Genomic DNA, 22,193 nt, shown 5'->3' with positions numbered 1-22,193 from the left:
TGTGCCAATACGTGCCGTCAAAAGAATAAACAAACATAGGGGAAAAAATAAGAAAAAGAAAAACTGCGCGGTCATTTCTGTGGCCCTCGCGTACAATCATGCCGAACGAATAACGCAATGGCAGCTTTATAGACCGATCAGCGTTGGGCTACGACCTCTCTGGTACGATCGCCTCGGCGGTGCAAGCGGCCTTGGGCCAGAGCAGGTGACGAAAGGACGAACAGCCGAGCCAAGCCGAGCCGCAGCCGAGACCAGGTATGCCATGTGTCGCCCCTTGCATCCTCCCCTTCCGAGTCGTGCCAGACCAATTAAAGAGCCGCAGACGGCGCAGCGCGCGCCTCGATAACCACTTTCATTGGGCGCGCATCGGCAGAGCAGGAAGCGAGGTAGTTAGCTCCGTAGACGATGTCGTAAGCAGCGGCGGATGGCGTTGACGGCGGCGGCGCCCGTGACGAGACGAAGCAGGCAGCGGCAGCAGTGCGCGGTCACCACCGGTTTGGCGACCTTGAGCCGCGAGGCAGCAGCAATCTCGGCAGGCCTTCCTCCTCTTTTGCAACTTTCCCCCCCACAATCCGTTCCGCGGAAATCCCCCCCCCCCCCCCCCCCCGATCCTCCGCTCCTACCGTCCGGCTTCTCCCCGCACCTCCTCCCTCCTCTTCCGCCGAATTGGGTCAGGTGCGAGCCGGTCTGCCCTCCATCGCGCTCCTGAGGGGAACGACGTGGCGGCGACGGGCGGCACGGCTCAGAGACAGCGCGTCGAACACTGCCCGGGGTGGCCGCGAGCTGACCACAATGGAAAGGTCCGCTGCAGAGACGTCGGGGGAGGGGGGGGGAGGGCAGGCATTGTGGGTCAACGTGTCGTAGGGCTCCGTTGCACAAGCCGACGTCGCAAGAAGGGTAAACGGCACACCACGTGACGACAGCGGCACTGATGGCGCTGGTTTAAAGGGACACTAAAGGTTACTATTAAGTCAACGTGGACTGTTGAAATACCATCACAGAAACCTCGAAACACTTGTTTCGTGCCAAGGAGAGACTTATTTTAAGAGAAAATGCGTTCTGAAGCGTCCGCGTACCTCTAGCGCAGTTCAAATCGCCCGCCCTCCGATCGAGGAGTACTGACATCATGGTCTCATAGTGACGTTCCGCCATCGGTGAGTAGAACGGCGTCCGCAGACGGCGCTACGGCTTTTCTGCGCAAAACGCAAACGCGCGGCCAGAAACACAGCCAAGACAGAGCCGACAGCAGAGCGAAAGCGGGAGTATGGACGTCAGACTCTGGAGTTTTGCAAGACGCGTGGGGCCACCTGCCGTTGCGAAGAGGCAGTAATTGAGTAGTGCTAAGCCCGACTCCCTTGCTAAGTTGCCTATGCAGCTAGCGACTGCGAAACGACGATTTAACTAGATTTTGGTCCATATTGCGAGTGTGTTGCGCATTTAACACCCAGACAGAGAGCTATGGATTTCTACGCTAGTCGGACGCGCCGCTGAACTGCCATAAAGCGCTTGCTGGCAGACTGATGGCGGAAACGACGGCAACCGCGATAGCTCGTCGCGCTACGAAAAAACGCCACAATCGACGTTACTGTTGTGTTGTAAATTGCCGTGAACGTGAAGGACGGAACAACAACATTCAGTTTTACCGATTTCCATCGCGATCGTATGAAGGGGAAAGGAGAGAGCGCTGGATACGGACTGTTCAACCTGTTGGGTAATCGAATTACTTACATTCCCCACAAAACAGCGTCTCGCATGAGAAAGCGCGACGATTTTGTTCTTCTGTAATTGTGTTGCGTAGCCCTGACGGAGGACCGTGGTAACCAAGCGAAAACTCAAGAATCTGCAGCCGCGAATTCGTTGGTAACAGAAAAAACAACGTTACGAACCATCCTGCTTATGTGCCATCGATATCTCCACCCTTTAACAAACGTCCGCCTCCGCTTGACTCAACAAGTGGAACGGAGAGATTTGGCAGGTCAGCTTAACAAAACATTTTGGTTCGTTTATGAATTCAAAATCCTGTTCTAGAGCATCGTTGTATCGCGAGCTCATTTCTACTTTCGGTATATTGTATGTCCTGCGCCGATACAACAAGCACGCTTCGCGATGTGCTGAGCCTGCTCGACTGCGTTTTTCAAATGTGAGCAATAATGTTGCTGTAGGGCACTGGATGAGTAATTGCGAAGTAACGCACGTGTGTAAAGAAAAAAAAAATGTCGCGCTTATTTACATTTACTTGTGCGCGCTTGTTGCTCGAAGCGTCTGCGAAAAGTTCAAATTAAAGTACTGAGCGATGCTGTAGCTCCTGCGAGAAAGAAAGATGCAGCGTTTAGGCACTGTAGGAAGCTTACTTTCGTTATGATCGCACGCTGTTTGCTGCCTAGGAAAACGTTTTCTGTTTGCTGCCCTGGAAAAAGGCTATGAAAGGATTTACCCTCTATAAATAATTGCGAGACAAAACATTACGATAAAATGCATAAAAATATAGGATATACTTGAGTCTTGTCTTCAGGACATATTCAATATGAACCGATTTGAAATGCTTAGATTTTTATGCTGATATGCCTATAGACAAACCTGATGCTCTCTGTACTTGCGAGTTGCAGCACGCCGAAATAACACTTGAGACTTTATTTTATATTGTACACGCACTTCGCCCTGCTGAGCTTCCTTTCCGAAGCGTGGATGAGCGGAAGTCGCTTTCCAGGTCCTTGATTTTTAGGAAACCGTGCCTCAACACAAACGAAAGAGAAGGGTCCATTGTGGCTTATGCACCTTCACTTGCGGACAGCTCTCCTTGCACTACTCAGTTCGCGCCAAGGCTCCGATGGGGGCGCTGGTGACGGGTTTTTCCGCAGCGCCGCCTGGGCAGAGTCTGAGGTCTATGGTGGCTAGCGGAAGGAGAAACGAATTACGTCCCACATTACGTCCCACGGCACACGGAGAGTCCGTTTTCGTTAAACTATAGGCTGCGGCGAGCTCGCAGCGTGGTCGGCATGGTCTGTGAGAAGTGACGAGCCTTTTCGCACTCGCAACAGGGCAGAAAAAAGTGCGAATCGACGCAAAACTCGGCCTAGAAACGTGCTTCGCCACAGCCAGGGCTCAATACGACCCAAGCTGGCACGACCCAGATGTCGTTTCCCGCACCGCCACCAGGCGCCGCTACTATACCTCAAACTCCAGCGCAAGACGCCCATAAGCTGATACTTCGTTCTATGACGCAAACTTCGACGCTCGTCGCAATGGACCCTGACACCGACAGATTGGCTCGCGATGGTGGGCTCAACTTCAGCGATTTGAACACCGACGAGCGCGACCTGCTGCTGAGGGCTCGCACTGCCGGCGTCGCTGCGTACTACGACGGCGGCCTCGACACCGGCTCTCCGGAGCGGGAAAGCAACGAGGGCTTCCCACGACATCACATGGACGTGGCATTCTCGCTGCTTGTTCCAAATGAAACTTTCGCGAGCCAGCAGAACCCTCACAGCACGACGCGATAACGAAACTACTGAAACTCCAAAGCGTGCGCGGCGCAGAGTCGAGCGCGCACAGTCGAGCGAAAACGAAACCTTTCGAACACCCATATTACTGAAGGGTGACCTCAAAATATTATTTTTTCTTAGAATCCAATAGACGTAGACAAGTAGCATTTTTTTCCGTCTTATAATCAAATGAAATGATATCTTTAATACGAGTAGTTGAGTATTAGTAACACAAATTATGAGGAGTGCTTTCGTCATCGGGCTAGTACCGGAATGTCGCTGGGGGGTCTCAAATCGTGTCATGCATTTACCTCAATTTCTCGGTTACTAAAGCTCTGTTCGCGATTATATTGACGCCTTAGACGTTCTAGAACATTGCTCTACCACTTTAACTTGAGTTTCTGGTAACCTTTAGTGTCCCTTTAAGTTCGGCGAGGCTCCGTAGCGCGCCTCGGAAAGATGCGCGGGATCGCGGGAATCCGGACACGGATGCCGCACCCTTCAAGTCACATCGCACGTCAATCATCGCGTGCACAGACGACAGGTATACTGCAGTTAGCGATCGGGACGATATTGCAACAACTAGGCCACTGCACCGATGTCACTGCGCGATTTCGGCGGGCACCAATGAATCGAGGAACGAAAACCCTCATCGTAAGCTTTATGCCGTGCTTGGAGCATTCATCCATCCATCCATCCCGATCCATCCATCCATCCATCCACCCATCCATCATCTGATCTGTTTTAGCCACCGCAGTAACTGGACAAAAAAAAAGGCGTTCGCTGTACTAAAACAATATAGGAGACGCCTGCTAATACGTGACATATAGGGTGCACTCATGAGAATAGAATTCTGGGGACCGCGGCGTGTAGAACACAGCGGCGAAAGGGTAGAAAGCGGCGAGCGCAAGTCGGAAAGGCCACAGTTCAGGAACCTATGGCCGAAGTGCTACTCGCTTATACATGCGAGCCAATCATGTCAGCGCTTACAAAGGGGGCGTTGTGAAGTTCACACCTGCATCTTTACTTCCCTTAAGTGGTATCTCTCTCTCCCTCTCCCCTTTGTTTTCCTTCTCTCGATTTCTTGGAAGGGGCTGGCTGTAATGAGCTATACAGTTTTAGGCACAAATAGCAGGTGGGTGACGCACATGAGCTTTTTTTTTTTTTTTTTGACAGCGACGTTCGTTCAAACTGATGCACAAGGCAATTTATGCCAATAAGCTGTCTAACTGGTCCTTGGAGCACGCAATTCAATTGAACCGGTCAGTGTAGCTAGGCAAGTCAAATGTAATAACAAGTTTCCGGTACCAGTTTCAAGACAATGCTGCAGCCGCGAAAGTGGAAAAGGAGAATGCTATAGCCGGCGACAAACGTAGGGGTATACTGTGGCAGGTGCACCAATGTCCAACTCAAAAATAAACTTGGCAAATAAGTTATCATATGCGGAAATACGCAAGGAGGAAGTTTCATAAAAGGCTGAAGATATTCATTCACGCGAGAAGTAAACTCTTATCCTTGTTCCGCGCGTATGTTCTACTAAGTGAGTGGAACATTCTCGCCAAATATGTTCCACTGACTGGGGCGCGACGACGCCACGCCAAAAACTACCAGAAATCGAAGAACCACAGTCATTCCAGCAAGGATGAAGTGCTTGAGTTCACCCTGATAATACATAGTACGTCGGACAGAAGTGGCAACAACTGCTTCTTGTAATGCACCGACAAGGTACAGCAAAAAGCGCTACAGCGCTTTATCTTCCTACACGAGAAGTTCGTTTCAGCGCGCTCTTCCGCAATTAAAATAAACGTGAAGGCACTTAAACAATGTAAATCAGCCTGATGTTGATGTGGCTTCAGCCTTTTAGAACTGATGGTGATGTCAGCATACCCTCTCGAAGCGGGGTGGTGGCGGCACTTGCCACCAAAGCTCGTTTTTTAAAAGTTTCGACACATATGAATCTTCTAATCTTAAGTGTTTTGTAAGTCTCGAAGGAAAAATTAAAAAAAAACAATATACGCCACATCGTTCACAATAGAAAGTTAGCTCGATAGATTTTTTTTTTTTTCCTTGCGACACCAATCTGACAGCCGCTTTTTCATTACCTGCAGTCTTCACGGCCCGCCAGTTTCATGTACATTTCCCCTACTGTGCTTAAAACCTAACGCCTCGGTGAAGTCCGCATTTATCGCTGGATGGCTACTCTGAGATCATAATTGATCATGCCCATTTGCTTCTGCACCATGTTCTTCTTCTGTGCCACTGTTCTCGCTTCGATAACCAACGTCAGACTCTCCAGTGTGCCTTGGATAGACTGGACGATAGGCCATTTACAGAAGCGAAGATCTTGGGAGCCTGGCCTCGCAGTTCATTAGCCCAGAAAGCCATTCGAGCGCTTCTTCAGTACCTGAAGGCAACACACTTGAGTGCCCGACTGTAGACACGCTGCATCCAGCTTAGCGCATGCGAAAGTACGATATAGACTCATGTCTTCTCACTTTCACCCCCGATCCCCCTCTACACGTGTAGGGTAACAAACTAAACTCAGTCTGGTCAACCTCCCTCACTTTCCTTCCTCCTCTCTATTTATTCTTCTGTTTCATAGTTTTCTCAGGCGCGCCGCCTGGTGTCGCGCGCACAAGGTCAGTTTCGTCCATCTATGGCCTCCGAGATGCGAGACGGCCGCGTACGAGTGGCACGATCGGCAATGTGCGGCTCCTAAACGACACAAATTCTATCGTTCATCAATAGTTAGGGGGGAACAAAATATTTCGCGGACGCTTTGTTTTGCAGCACATTCTGCGCGCCTTCTCGATCGCATGGACATCGTCGTCCACGTGTCTCCCCCGCTTCGCTGCGTTTATTGTGCTGCGGTCATTTTGAACGCTGTCACACTACTACTCTCCTTTCTTTAATATTCTTTTTTTGCTTTTCTTTCCAGCAACGTATTTCGTTTATTTCATTTCTGCCTCCGAGCACGACCTTTTCCAAAGACCTTTAGCGAAGCAAGCAAGCGCTATGGAGGGCAAAATCCAATCGCGAACAGTGCGGAACGTACAGAAAGGGGGGAGGGGGGAGGGGAGGGGTTGCCGACGCTGAGCTTCCGGCAGCCGTCGGCACGCAACCGCGGAAAGGTCAGTGTTGTTGCAGAGCACGCGCTTCGGCCGTGCAATAGATAAGATTACGGACTACAGAAAACATTATATATATATATATATATATATATATACACGTTTTCTTGAAAACACGTTTTTCTTTTTCTCTTTTTTTTTTGCCTGGACATAAACTGATGTCTTGGGTGTTCTAGGCTTGCAGGACACAGTATCGGAAGCTTATTTGTGGCCACATGCTGCTCATATCGCAGCACAGGCGCGTGCAAAACCGCGCTAAAAATACGCCATCGTACAGGAACCATGGAATTTCGCGCGATCACTCCCGCTGCACGCCAATGCTACTCGGATCCTGCAATCACATTGTGGTTGTGTATATATATATATACATATATTTCTGTTGACCCTCAAACCAGGAATATCCTGGCGAGGATATATGCGGTGTCCTATTACCGCTCTCCACTAACATAAGCCAGTCAGATGAAATCTGACGAATCCGAGCAAATTCAAGGCAAAGTTTATATTCTTTCCGTTGCACGGCTGAGCCCGAGGTCACGGGTTCGGTGCCGGCCGCGGCCGCCGCATTCCGAAGTGGCGGGGGGGGGGGGCATGCAATGTCGCTCGTGTACCGTACATTGGGTGCACCTTCAAGAATAGTCCAGGTGGTCAAAATTAATCGAATACGCCGTTTGCGCAACTCACTTTGATCGCATAGTGTATGTACGTACAGAGGAACCGCGCCAGTACAGGAAAGTGTACAACGACGGCCGACGAAGATGGCGCGTTGCACGTTAAAGAACCCCAGGTGGTCGAAATTTCCGGAGTCCTCCACTACGGCGTGCCTCATAATCAGAAAGTGGTTTTGGCACGTAAAACCCCATAATTTAATTATAAGATGGCGCCTTCCTCGACTCCACGCATTGCCAACGGATCGCGCGCACGCCGGCTACACTAAAGCCCGAGTCCACGCCAGGCGCAACAACGGAACGAGCTTAGTAACTTGCGCACGCCGAGGGTCGCGCACCTGAGGCGCGCCACATGCATAGTTCTCGCGCGCGCGAGCGATGGTCCTCGAAGAGCGAACGAATTTCCCGTTGCCACGCGTTGTTAACGAAATTCGCTAGCGAGTGTCACACCCGGCGCTGCTTTGTTATTCGTATATAGTGCGGGTTAAAATAAAAAAAAAAAGGAAGAAGCGAGGATATCGCCGACCGTTTCTCGATTGGCGCCTTCCTTCGTCGCCAATCCGTCACTCGGGGAAGCGCAAGTTCAGAGACGCGCGCTTAACCGCTTCGCTCGAGATTAAAAAGAAAAAAAAGAAAATGGCGCAAACTCGGCGGCCTTATAGAACTCTATACCTAATTTTTTTTATCACTTTTCCTGTTCGCAATAACACTTGCGTGTGCGCACAATCGTCAGAAATACAAAGTACCGCGGCGCTATACTCGAAAGTCGAACGTTTCGTTCCTCGTCTTGAACTGCTTGCTCACTTCTTTCTCCTTTGTCTCTCTCCTCTCTCTCTCTCTCTCTATATATATATATATATATATATATATATATATATATATATATATGAGCACAGCAACTGGAACAGGAAGGAAGGGGAAGGAAGATAAGAACCAGGAAGGAAAAAAAAAAGAAAGAAGAAAGAACGGAGACACAAACAGATAGAGACATAAAGATACACACCCCCTTCGGTTCTTGTATATGCTCCGTGCCATTTGCCGTGTAGTTCGAGCGCGATCCATCACTCCGAAGAAGAGCATCGCGGCCTCGCTTCTCAATGCATTATGCGAACCCCGCAGGCGCATCGCTCATCCACGCTTGTCCCACGAAAAGAGCGGTCGCCTTCGGTGGCATTTCGACGCGCGCATGCAAGCTTCGTCGACAGCCAAGAGACCACGCCGACACTGGACGCGGAATTAATGTCGCACTCTGGGCTTCCGCGTGCCCGAAACACGGTCCGATCGTGAGGGAAAGAGGGGGTGGAGGGGAGGGGTGTTGAACCTCGCATTATTAATTTGGGTACCTTGAATTGTATATTACTTCTTTTTTTTTTCTTTTTTAGCGCGCACCTAAACCCAAGTATACGCGGGCGTGTTTTGCGAATGCCGCGTCCGTCTAAATGCGGCCGCCGCGGTCGGGACTCGAGCCGGCGTCCTCGCACTCGGCAGCGTAAAGTTAGCGCCATCGCCACTGTGAGCTATACCGCGTCGGGGTGACGCGAATCGCGGAAGAATCGCTAGCGCTAGCGATGATGCTCGCGTGGATTCCATTACGGAACCTCGTGCAAAAAAAACAAAAAAAAAACAAGGTTACTAAAGTGAAGTCTGGCCCTGGTGTCTACACGCAAGCTTATTAATTTTAAATTATGGGGTTTCGCGTGCCAGAACCACGATCCGACTATCAGGCACGCCGTGGTGGGCGAGCGACTCCGGATTAATTTTGGCCACCTGGGGTTCTTTAACGTGCACTTAAATCTGAGTACACGGGCGTTTTCGCATTTCACCCCCATGGAAATGCTGCCGCCGTGGGCGGGATTCGATCCCGCGACCTCGTGCTTTGCAGCCCGACACCATAGCCACTAAAGCCACCGCGGCGGGTGTCCATACGGAAGCTATACAGGTATGGCGGCTCACGAGGTATGGAAATGATAGGGGCGCGGTGCGTGGAGTTGTCTATACAGGCTTCGTCGTTCTAGCTTCAAACGCGGCTCTGTTACTTTCCGAATTGATCCCTTTCAGCAAGATATCGTGTGGCAAAGGCAAAAATTTCGCAACGACTTATGCCTGTGCGCCGAATCTCATTGCCTTCTGCGTTAAGAAAAAGTCAGTGCCATTCCACTCTGTGAAGGTGGATGGCCAGCGAAGCTGTATATAGTGATGATTTCATATATATATATATCGCTTCTCCCCTTTCTACCTCTGCATTCACACACATGCGCTTTCTTTCCCCGCTTTGACACTCCTAATGATAACAGAATCAAAACAGGTGGACTAGAACCGTCACATCAACCCGGGCCTCGAGTAGATTCCCTACGCTGTATGTACTCGACGGCCTGTGTACGTGAGAGAGGTCAGGATGCAGCCGCGAAAAACCGCGCACTCGCGCCACCCGAGCGGACCTGGAGAACCTGCCTTGAAAGGGCCAATGAAGAATTTTAGAATATCGGCCACAAAGATTGGTGGTGCGCTTCAGCGAGCTACGAATGATTTGGACGCGCAAGAGGCGGCGAGGTACAGAATATACGGCGTTCGCGTTACGGCCCTACGAGCTCTCGGAATCGACGTACTATCCCTTTAAATCAAAGGCCCGCGCTAATCCTCGAGTCTTCAAAATTTACTAAGAAACTCGAGGGGATGCGAGTTTAGGACACACACACACACACACACACACACACACACACACACACACACACACACACACACACACACACACACACACACACACACACACACACACACACACACACACACACACACACACACACACACACACACACACACACACACACACACACACACACACACACACACACACACACACACACACACACACACACACACACACACACACACACACACACACACACACACACACACACACACACACACACACACACACACACACACACACACACACACACACACACACACACACACACACACACACACACACACACACACACACACACACACACACACACACACACACACACACACACACACACACACACACACACACACACACACACACACACACACACACACACACACACACACACACACACACACACACACACACACACACACACACACACACACACACACACACACATGCGCGCATGTGCATGACGTCAATCGTCAACAGAAGTGCGGCCAGCGACCGCGCATGGGGAAGCCAGCTTCGCCCGAGCACTGTCCTGTCTCAGCGCTAGCGACCGAAATATAGGCGCGCACGAATATTCGAAATTTCGAATACGATTCAACTATAGTCCCTGCAACGCGATTTGCATTCGATTCGCGAATTCGCTGTTATAAATAGTCGAACATTCGTTCCTTTCGAATGTATCAGGGATAAAAAGCACTTATCGAGGGGGGAGGGGGGGGGGTCTCCATGAAGACAGAACGATGGATGCGATAACTGTTCCGAATTTATACGCTGCTGCGGGACAGTTGCGCGGTTGTTGCGCAGGGCCACCGCGGCTTCTGAGCAAACGCGAGGGGCAGGTAACCCCTGCTCAATAATTTCCGGTGGTTCAGTTACAATGACTCGCTTTTAAGCAGCGTGTACGCGATTTTGTTTCGGTTTACTGCCTTGCCCAGTCTCACCATGTCTGCGTCCTTTTAAAGCGATGTGCAGCGAATTTCATTCTTTCGGCGAATGTCACGTGCGCCTGGTAACAAGCTGTTCCCTCGTTTCATTGGTGCTCCGGACAATTGAAAGTAACTACCATTTACAAGCTCTCGAGTTGTACGCACGCGTACATTTGAACGGCATTACTTGAACGTGCCATTGTATACAAGCCCAATTTCATTTCCTTTACCAAAAAGACTCCGCGCGAAAGCCAGATTTTATGTTGCTTCAGAAATTGGAGAGTATTCCACATCTAATTCGATATTTGGTGGACATTTATTTATTTCTTTTTTCCCAAATGTTCGTATTCGATCCGACTCAGCAATTTTCGTATTCGAACTAAGAAGAAGTCAAACCAGAGAGCCAGGGTGACGGCGCACGGACAACCTAACTAAATGGGTCCAACCAATTACCAACCTAATGAGACACACAGCCTGTTAAAGCCTCGTTTCGTGGACAATCGCAAGTGAGCGCCGTTACAATGCTGCGTTTGACTCGGTGTATACTTTTCACTCGCAACATCCTCTTGGTTGGGAACGGGCAACGTGACGCGTCCTTGATTTATCCGCGCTAACCGTCACCGATCTCGGCGCAATGCTCCACGGACTCCTATCGACATGACTGAGCCAGTGGTGCGGTCAGTCTTCCCATCGTATACGTTTTTGTTTCTTCTCAGACATCAAACGGAATACGAAGCCTTCTTCGTCACAGGCCGTTCACGGCAGTACGGCGGCGAACGTTCAAGCTAAACCAGTTACGAGAGACGCGCGCGACAGTTTATACTCTCACCATGCGCGACGCCCCCTATACAGTCCAGTGCGCTCACCGTACATGCTGGAGCCCACGGGTCGAATCCCGAAGAATCCGGAACGTCGTTGGGTCGCACCGGAATGGCCGCGAGAGCGGCACAAGCAGCAGTCGTAGCTCGAGGTGCCGCAGCCGGCAGCAGCAGCCAGTGGCGAGCCGGGCTCCCCAAAGTTGGCCCTGACGCTCGAGGGGGGAGTGGGGCCGTGTGGCTGCGACGTCCGCCTCTCCTGGCAATCGCACATCCCGGGCATGGCGGCGACAGTTGCTTAGGGCGCGACACCAGCACCGCTTTCGCGCGACGACCAGCGCCGCGGCTCTCACCTCCGCGTCTTCTGCTTCAAACGAGGTCGCAGCTCCGAACAAGACGCAACGCTGGGCCAGGTAGAATTCGAGGAAAGACAACGAGTGGCCCCTACCGCGGATCCAGCGTCGCGGTCCCGAAATAGGTGATCCTGTTCGGGGGGAAGGCACCTTGTTGTCCAACCTCTAGCAATGAACACGTACAACGGAGGACACGATGATACGCGGGTACACCCCTGTAGGAATCAAAGGGGAGTCCTTGCAGCCGAGACAGACGCCGGCCCGTCCGAAAAGGAGGTCGCTCATTGTTTCCAAGCGAGCATAGTGTCATGAAAACCCGTCGGGGACCTCCTCAAAACGTCGCGTTTTCTTACAGTCCAGACGACACCCGTCCAGGAGTTGATAAAAGAACGGTAGCGGTGACGCAGCCGGCGGAACAGACGGAGAGGGCCGTCGGCGAAGTGTGCGGCCAGACCGCCGCCGCAGCAGCAGCCACGTGCTTTTCTGCTTTACCGAACACGGAGCGCGCGAGTTCCCAACTCCTTCGCCGCGCCGTGGATCGACGCACCTTGCGGCGTAGGGATGCCTTGCTGCTGCTGCTGCTGCTCCAGCCGCTGCTGCGCCTTGAGCGGCGGGACTACGACGACGAAGATGCGTAACTTCCGGTCGCCGGCCACGGCCGGCTGGCGGAGTCCCGCGCACAGCGACGTTGTTACAAGAAGAATAGCTGGAGGAGGCCCGGCACACACGCGCCAGTTTCGCAGCCGACGCACGCGTGATCCCAAGGTTCGAATCCCGTCGAACCTATGCGCGTGTATGCACTACTGCATATACCGGGGATTTCAGGAACACTTTCGAACTCTTTTAAAATTTTCCTGTGGCAGATAGCACAATTCTAGCCCATCAGCTGGTCTACTCGAAGAGGCGGACATCACCTCAATTCACTTGCACAAGAAATTGAAATGCATCATCGACCAATTCACAAACATTCACTAATTAAGTTTCTAATTACCTTACGGCACATACTGCAACTTACACAAGGCGGATCCAGTTGGACGGAATTCTCAGGATGACCTGAAGCGAGGTGCGAGACCGGCTAGTTGGTATTCCATGCTGATGTAACCAGCGCAAGAGTGGACGCGGGACACTAGTAAGGCGCTTGTCCTTGTCGCCTTACTAGTGTTCAGTTTCCACGCTTGCTCTGGTTATCATCAGGTCAGGATGACACCAGTTTCGAGATATTAATTCCCGAACATTGCGGAGAAATGCCTTGGCGTTCCAGTTAGCTTTGTGCTTCAATGCACGAAACGACGTTTTGTTAAGAAAGTAAGTGGAACGACAGCGCATATTTACCGCAGGTTTGACGGCACTTATCTCGTAAATGGTGTCATCCACACAATTATTTTCGGCATCACGCGCTAGAATTTGTAAATTGCAATGTGTGCCATAAGGAAATTATAGTTAAAACTTAGATAACTTGTGTTATTTAGTTGATTATGCAATTCAATTTGTTGTGCAAGTAATGTCCGCCTCTGCGTTGACTAGCTCACGGACTAGAATTGTGGTGGCTGCCACAGGCAATCTGATTCTTTTTTTAAGTGCATATTCGCTGAAACACCTTGTATATATATACATATTAGCATAAGTTAAAACGCGAGCAGAATATAGCTGATAGGAACGCCTGCACCGCGTAATAACGGAGAACATGTAGTTGCTCTGTATCCGGTTTCTATCGGCATGGAATAATCCCAAAAGTACAGTCAGAAGCAAAGGTCTGCGGACCACGGCACCGGAAGAAAGCAAAAATTTCTTACAGCACAACCGCTCACGTGAGATCATTTCAATACATTGCTTTGTTCGAAGACGAGCAACTGGACTGCAGGTACCACATGATTTCAAGCTGCATGCCTACAGGCTGCGAAGAAAGGGAAAAAAAATTTTTTTTCAGGGCATCCGTGGAATACATACTTCTGCTCGCTGCTTTGCATACGTTTCGGAGTCTTGCATAAAATGCAAGTGCAACGACCCATTCGAATCATTTTCAAGCTTGTTCGCTTTGAATATTATATATAGATAGTGAGATTAGCGGACGAATCGTGGCGTGCCATGCGGTGCGGCTTGATTCGTTGTTTGAAGCTCCCTACTCGCATGCTTCCGGATGTCATTAGCACAGTGGCCGCCAAGGCATTCCTTTAACCAGTGACGGGCAGGAAAAGCGTCGCTGGCCTCACACACCCGAAAGGTTACAGCATCCCTCGCTTGCAGTACATTAAATCTTACAGGGAGGCTGCCAAACGGGCGGTGTAAACAATCGAGTTCGTGCTGCGACGAAGGTCGGCATGCGGCGGCTTGCTCGGTATCAAATGTCATTCGAAGAACAACCCAGAGTCCGCGATTTGTGTTTGGAAACCCACCTAATTATCAGCACTTGTAAAATAAACGTCGTTCTGCGTCGCTCAGCCGGTAGCTAGTACGGCTATACCGCGCTGGAAACCGACCGCTTCGTGTTGCAATTAACGCAGCCTGTGTAGAAGCCGTCGCTAAGAACTGTTAGCAAACAGACCGCTAACTATAGTATCTCCCAAGGCTGTGACAACAGGAACGGCTTTTAACAGCTTCGCTATCTTTGAAGTATAACTCGTTCCGAAGGTGTTGGCAGGTCTCGCGTAAGAGGCGAGATCTCGAGAGTACGTTGTCGAAGGTTGACTTTTGTGTGCAATATAATATTCCAGAACCCGTATTCCAGAACGTACCTTCGCTCAACATTTCACCTTGACTCAAGTGCCGCCCCTAGGCAGAAGTGGTCGCTGCGCTTCGTTGACACTCCGCGTCAATTCCGGAGAAGTGTAGCGTCTTCGTCAGTCAAGGGACGCGGTGATATGTGCTCAACACGGTAGAGTGGAGGAAGAGGTTCGAGACCAGGATCGTCTGGGAAGTGTTCCGAAGTTTTCTATTGAGGCGCCAGGGAAGGCTTGGTACACCTCAGTAAGACGATCTTCCAAGGTGCTAATAACTTGTTTTTGCTCACTGTTTCTTTTTAGCAACAGCCTTAGGAGTTGTCTGTGTATGCAACAAATTATGCTGCCCTTGAATCTCTATGCGCGTGGATCTACGGCTTCGGCCCTTCCCATCCGTTACGTGATTGGTGTGTATCGAACATCCACCTCCAACAAGATCCGTGTCCCGTTTCTGGGAAGTACAATATCTATCCCGTGTATCTTATCGCGTTCGTTTTGTCGTCAGAACTTCGCGGCCCGCGAACGGCTTTCCACACCGAAAGTGTACGCGTTGTGTGTTACGTATCAGCGACCCAATTATAAAGAAAAGGGGTCGAGAATAAAAGAGGCTCTTGAGGCTTTTTTATGTAGTCTCCTAGAGAAATGGACTAAGCTCTGTAGGTGCGTGACGTGATGCGACCATGTGAACAACGTAGAAACCCTTCTCGATGAAAAAAAAAAGAAGGCGGGGGGGGGGGGGGGTGGGGCGCTTCAGCTGGGAGTTCACAGCGTGGCTTTTGAGCCAAAGAACACGCAGCATCGTTCTCCCCCCAGTACGTTCTTTGGAGAATTGAACTTGTTGAGCGCGACAGCAACACTACAAAAAACGACGGACCACAATGCAGAAGCGCTTATGCTTCGTCGCTGTGTTGTTGTCTTTTCTCACATTCGTGTGTCTCAAGCGCTCAACGTATGCAGATTCTGACGACCACCACCAACAAGCCCAACGACACATCGGTTTGTTTTCGCCGACCGCCTGCTATGCACCCCTGCCCCTCCCCTCAACACCCCCCCCCACACCTTCGCCCCTCCCCTCCCCCGTCATTTGCAGAAGTGACGCATAAACCGGAGCTCGCGCTTGTCCGCAAACGAGGGCGTCAAAACGGTTACTTTTTGCCGCCGAAAGGATTGCACCGACCGCGCGAGCTGTGCATCCTCCCGCCGCGCAGAGAAAGAAGGTCGCGCCTGTGGCTCAGCAGGGGAGCGAAGGAAGAGGAGGAGGAAGAGGAGGAAAGGGGAGGAGAGGGAATCTTCGGCACTTCCGGCGAGCGCACAGGTGTCGTGCGCACGCACGCACACCCCGCTGTGCGCACTGAGCCCCCCGCCCCTACATCTCCTTCCCTCTCTCGCCACCAAACTCACCGCGCTCGGGAGACGACGAGCATCCTCCGTTGCCACGTGGTTTCTCGTGCGGCAACGCACAACGAGCTGAGATCGGCACGCACGCACGTAGAGGACTGGGATAATGTAACGATTCTGTTACAGTTCCATTCCTCTTCGCGTCAGTGGTCCGAGCCGCGCTCCGCCTACGTTATCGCGGGGATCTACTGGCAATTAAGCAGCGCACGATACAACAGGAATGGAATCGAGCGAAAGAAGTGCTTACATCATACCGGCCCTGGGCCGGTGTAATTAGGTTGCGCGGCGCATGTCCGCGTGCCAATTGGAAGGGTCACCCCATTTGTTATTTACAATGCTACTTAGGTAGAGGGCAATGTAATAAGCTATGGCGCAAGAACTATGCGTGTGTGCGTATACGTTGCGTGTGTATTACGTGACTTTCCATCGTCCAACAAGCACTCGCGCCGTGTTTTGAGTAATCACATGAAGGAACACTGCTTAACCTTTGCGTGTATATATAATGTGCCGTAGTTGCGTGCCGTACAAGGTCCAGAGCGAGGGGGGGGGGGTCGGAAGCGACGGACACATGCTGCCCGCTGCTTTATTCGACAAATGCCCACTAAATGCCACAGCCGCGGGAATGATCCATAATGATGTGGATCCTGCTATGAAAGCATTGCGTTAAAAGCTGCTCTCGGGAACTATTGCGCGAACGATTTCGAGGCTGTTCTGGGGGCGCCCACACTGCCAAGGCACCATAGAGGAAGGTATTAATCTGCGAGGGGGCATTACGTCACGCAGCCGCAAGGTCACACTCCGCGAAGCCCTCCGTCCCTTTCGCTTTTTTCTCCATCAGAGTCAGTCGGCCCAGCACGTGACCCTGTCGTCGATCGACGGACTGCATGGAACCTGTGTGCTCGGTTCCCGGTAGCTTTCAATCATCGCACGCTTGTTCGCCTGCCTTAGCAACCACACTGTGCATTTTTTCCCCGATATACGGTCGCGCAACTTCAGTCATTTATATGGCAACGTACACATTCATTGCCTTCGTTGCACCCTGCGACTTCGGCAGCCGCTGTCGCGCGCACGTTGTCTTTTTCGGAAGAGCGCGCGCTGATGCCCGCGGTGGGAGGCACTAAAGGTCACCGAGACATGCACCGAAATAACTTAAAGCCACTTCGGTCAGTTTTCGTTCCAAATCCGCCATTAGCCTTCCGTGATGGGTCAGAATGACTCGGGACAAGCCCATATGGGCGGGCGCCGCACCCACTTGGCGAGAGTCCCGAGCCATCTTGACCTATCACGAATGGCTAATGGCGGATGTGGAACAAAAAAATGACTTATTCCGGCCAAGGTCACGTGTTCAGCCGACTGCCACGGTTTTAAAGGAGGGAGGGAGAGAGAGAGAAACGCAAAGGAAAGACATGGGGCTTAACCAGAGTATGTCTCCAGTTGGCTACTCTGTAATGGGGCAGTGGAAAAAGGGGTATACGAAAGGTGAGTGGGAGAAAAAAAAAGAAGCGAAGAATATAGAACTGTCTGTGTGGGCGCTGCTAGGGTGGCTAGAAGGCTAGCGCTGCCACACTCTCTGTGAAGGCGCCAGACAGTCATACACAATGTCAATTACCCACTGAGATATACAACGCCACACAGTGAGCACTCGCAATTTGTCACACAATTCGGTACGTATATCTCTTAAGTAACGCATCAGCGCTATTATAACGGTTCGCACTGATTGATGCCCGTATATACCCCAGTGTCCAAGAATTTCGCTTTCTGCGAGAGGCACTTGTCCAGCTATAGTCTAGTGTGGAGGAGAGCGCTGCTCATTGCGGGCTGAATCGAGGGTACTTGCAAAAGAAGGAGCGCAATCATCATTTCGCTGCACACGCAAAGGTCGCAAACTGAGCTGCCGGCCATTCCGACGATAAAGGAGTGCGTATTGGAAAACGCTAACGTAAGTCATAGATGGGCTTAGAAGGATGCAGAGAGGTTGTGAGAGGCCGGACGGAATACGTAGCTGTAAATCAGGGTGCATGTAAGGTACAAAAGCAAGATCTTGTAAATTCAGATTAATTCCACTGATCCAGTGTAAGCTTGGCTCTATAAGTGCGTTGCGCGATGACTTCTCCTCGCTCTTGGCTTCCTCTATGCACAATACGTTGCTTGTGATCACACCAACGAGCAAATCGAAAGCTCCATTTTCACTATTTCAGAATACCGCTGACAGCGATATAGCTTGCGTGTACAATAAAAAGACCCACTGCTAGCAATGGTCCCCGTCCATTTCCCCCGTTTGTTCCAACAGCGTATAACAAACATATACTCGCTCCTCACGGAAACAGACTTGAAGTGGGTACGTAGCGTCTTTGTAGTACATACGCGGGTCCTGCGAAGTGGATTAGATAGATAGTAGGAGCAGAAAGGCCCAGGATATAGGGTGCTTCGACGCGCTCTGTCATCACTCTATACCACAAGTGCCCGTATCGCCGCCTGGCGGTTACCGTGTGCACACATCGTAAGCCGCTCGCTTTGGCTGAGTAAGCGCGTGGCAGACGACCCTCAATCGTGCGGCCTAAGGACTCTCGGTTAATAAATCGCTTTCGACGGCTAAGGCAACACTAAAGCTTAAACGACTCATTCCACCGGCCATTCTCCAGTAGGCACTACTACAGCAATAGAAAAGAGTACGTAGTGAACGTGCTACAACAGGACGTCTACGGCGACGATCGGCTCCGGACACATCCAAGCTAGCGAATATCGAGATACGCAAGACACAAGAAGGAAAGAATACGAAGGTTAACGATGGTAAGATATATAGTCAAGTTTGTCTAATGCCTTCATCAGCAACGCAAACACATACAGGGAAGTGAGAGAGAGAGAGGGACGACGGAGAAAGTGCAATTCAGATAACATCGCTGCGATGCGAAGACGTTTAGATTTTCTCCGAAGGGGCTACGTGGATTACAAGGACACGAACATTCCCGCAGGTCGCTCAGGCGTACAGGCCGATACTTTCGCCTGGACGAAGAAGCCCCGAAGTTTACGCAGGTGCACAGAACGTCCATCACGCTTGACTATTACAGCGTTATTTCAATTTCCCAGCCGTACGTACTCAGAAACATCTGCGCCGGAGTTGACTCTGCTCTTGCAAGCGTACACGCGTTGTGCACAATATCAAAACGATACATCATCGACAAAAAGCCGGATAATGAAAAAAAGAAAAAAGAACGGAATACAGTTCCTACAAGCGGAGAGCTCTCCGAATCGGCCCACAGATTCGGTTTTTGAAGCGACCGTGAGATATACCGTGTAACTTTACCTGTTCTATGCGCCACGGTGAACGAGGGCGAAGCCTATATCTCCGGTTACGGCGGAGGACACAGGTATGCTTCCAGCTCATCCACTCCGCTAGCACGAAAGGGGACGCAATATATTTTCCCCCTGTTTTTTTCTTCGTGTTCCTGCTTTAGAAAAAAATTGTGTGTGTGTGGAGGTGGGGGGGGGGGGGGGGAGGGGGATGTATATGGAGTCAGCTCGCACGACGGACTCGCAGGCGACGTCGACGCGACTGCACGAACCCCGCACCTGCCCGGCGGTTACCGACATCCCATTTCCTGCTTTCCGTCAGTGCTGTTCCGGTGGATGCAGCCATTGCGGGTCGCGCGCGCGTACGTGTGTGGGCCCCACATAACCCGTCCGTTACCCTCCCCCCCCCCCCGCTCCCACCGCCGCCATTGCTCCCCTCACCGCATTCATCGTGCGCTGCATGCTCTTGTCTTCGTAGCGCACATCAGCCCACACCGACGGCGGCGAACCGGCCCAAAGCTGCTCACGCCGGCGATGGCAACACGCGCAAAGAAAAAGAAAAAAAAGGAGGGAGATATATATATATATATAGAGAGAGAGAGAGAGAGAAAGAAAGATGTGCACGAAAGTAGAGAACAGTTATTGTAAGCGAGAAATGTATCTTGTTTCGGAAATGGCCGCACGAGTGTCTTTCACTCGTAGTTTATGCATGAAAGATACGGTAATGGGGACCACTGAAACACTACCGCCGAAGTAAGCGCGTATACTTAACTCTGGGGCATTACGTGTTTAAAGAATACGATCCGATCATGAGGTACGCCGTAGTGGGGGTACTCCGGATTAATTTTGACCACCAGGGGATCTTTAACGTGGCCCCACTGCACGGGACAAGGGCGTTCTTGCAGTTCGTCCCCGCCAAAATGCGGCCGCCGCGGTTGGGATATGACCCCGCGACCTCGTGCTAAGCAGCGCAACACCATAGCCGCTAAGCCACCGCGGCGGGTCCTTAATCTCTTCTCCCTTCCTTAAAACATTTGTATCTACCTTGCACAGTTACCTCTACGCGTGTAACGGAGCCCGTCATATCAATCTCTTCCTTGCTTTTTTTTTTTCTTTTTTCAGGCGAAAGCCTTATATGCCCCACGAAGCGGGAAGTCCGGTGAGCGTGCGGCGTTCACATCGGATGGCAAGATGACCCACGTGACCAAGCGATGACGTCACGTTCTCAACCTGCTGTGGCTCGCACTGCGAAACCCCACGGTTGACAGCCACGACATCCCACCCGAAATTGTATTAAGGGGAATTAAAGTGGATTAAGGTTGGTACCAATTAGAGCAAAACGGGGTATAGTGGAGCTTTATTTTGAGGCATGAACTTAGGCAAGTCCTAATGATTTCGCATTCAAATAATGTAAGCATACTGAAGTGATTGTCAGTCTCTCTCTCTCTCTCTTTTTTTTTTTTTTCACGGGTACTCTAAACGTCTCTTGCTTGTTTCCACTCCTGACCGCTTAATGCTTCCGCTTCGCCACGATCTGATTATAAGACGCGCCGTATAATGAGGGACTCCGGATTAATTTTGACCCCCTGAGGCTGTTTAACGCGCATCTAAATTAAAGTACACGAAATATTGCTTTTATTTTATTTATTTATTTGATACCTGCTTCGCCTTTGCAGGCATTACCAGCCAGGGGGATACACAAAATAAGCATCATATTTGAGACCAATAAGGAAACTAATTACACAAAGCGTGGTAAAAATCATCATTCGACACAATGGATACAATCATAGGCGAAAGATCATTCCACCCTTTTATACATCTGACAAAAAATGAATAGCGCAAGACGTCACTGTCATACTGTTTTTTTTTTTTTTCTGTAATTTTTATTCTGCCGCCGTCGAAATGCGCCGTGGTTGGGATTCGGTGCCGCGACCCCGCACTTACTCCAGACTTGCACATCGGACGCGCGACCGGCGAAACAAGGGAAGCGGAGAACGAGATATGAAAAGAAACGAAAGAAAGAAAGGAAAGAAATTGAACGTTCGTTACGTTCCCCCTTTCTTCTTTTCGTTTTTTTTTTTTTTTTTTTTTTTTCGCAGCGAACACAATTGGCGACACCGAGCAGGAAGACCCGAGCCTTCCATCCGTTCCTATAAAGGTCGCGCGCCCGCGCAAGCTGTGTCGTTCGTCACTGACGCACAAGACAAGAAGCACGGAAGGGGGCTGTTAAAAAGAAAAGAAAAAAAAAAAAACGAACAGCAGCAGCGAGGGCTGGGCCCGCGCGTATATCAGCGAGCCGCCCAATGAGCGCGCGGCAACGAGACGAAGGCGACGACAATGGTTACCAACATCGTCGCCCCTGCACAAACTATATTCGTCCTATATATAAAAAAAAAAACTAAAGGTCGAAGGAGAGAGGAAGTTACACACAGCGCGACCGAGAGCTACAAGCCTCTTCTTCGAAGGCGCCCCACGATGCCCAGCCGTTTGTTTACCTCGCTCCCGACCCACACACACGCCGTATCACGAAGCAACGAGGAAGACTCGTCCATGCTCGTGTAGTTCGCTGGGTGGTGTTCTTCCCGTCACCTTGACCTTCCCGTCATTCGCGGCCCTGCGCGTTATTTCGCCGACCTTTGTGCCTATGTCACCTGGCGCCTGAAGCCCTTGTCTTTCCTCTGTGTTTCTGTTTTGTTTTTTTATCATCTAGCCTC

General features: G+C 50.9%; 1 protein-coding gene across 4 annotated transcripts in view; it reads right to left on the bottom strand.

The window, feature by feature from the left end:
- Window positions 1-22,193, bottom strand: part of aop (ETS variant transcription factor anterior open) — a 167,257-nt gene that overhangs the window by 133,905 nt on the left and 11,159 nt on the right. Inside the window, exon 1 of one of the 4 annotated variants that reach the window (XM_055074512.2) lies at window positions 11,772-12,579. The exons of 2 other annotated variants lie outside the window; for them this stretch is intronic. In XM_055074512.2, the coding sequence (XP_054930487.1) occupies window positions 11,772-12,003 (232 nt within the window). In that variant the 5' untranslated portion in view covers window positions 12,004-12,579. Of the gene's footprint in view, window positions 1-11,771; window positions 12,580-22,193 lie in introns of those variants that run through there. One more of the 4 variants, XM_050184983.3, reaches the window with a different exon arrangement.

Source organism: Dermacentor andersoni, chromosome 4 (assembly GCF_023375885.2).
Source record: "Dermacentor andersoni chromosome 4, qqDerAnde1_hic_scaffold, whole genome shotgun sequence".
NCBI classification, from domain to species: Eukaryota; Metazoa; Arthropoda; class Arachnida; order Ixodida; family Ixodidae; genus Dermacentor; species Dermacentor andersoni.
Note: the sequence above shows the minus strand (reverse complement) of the source record. Positions and strands in the feature narration are given on the sequence as shown.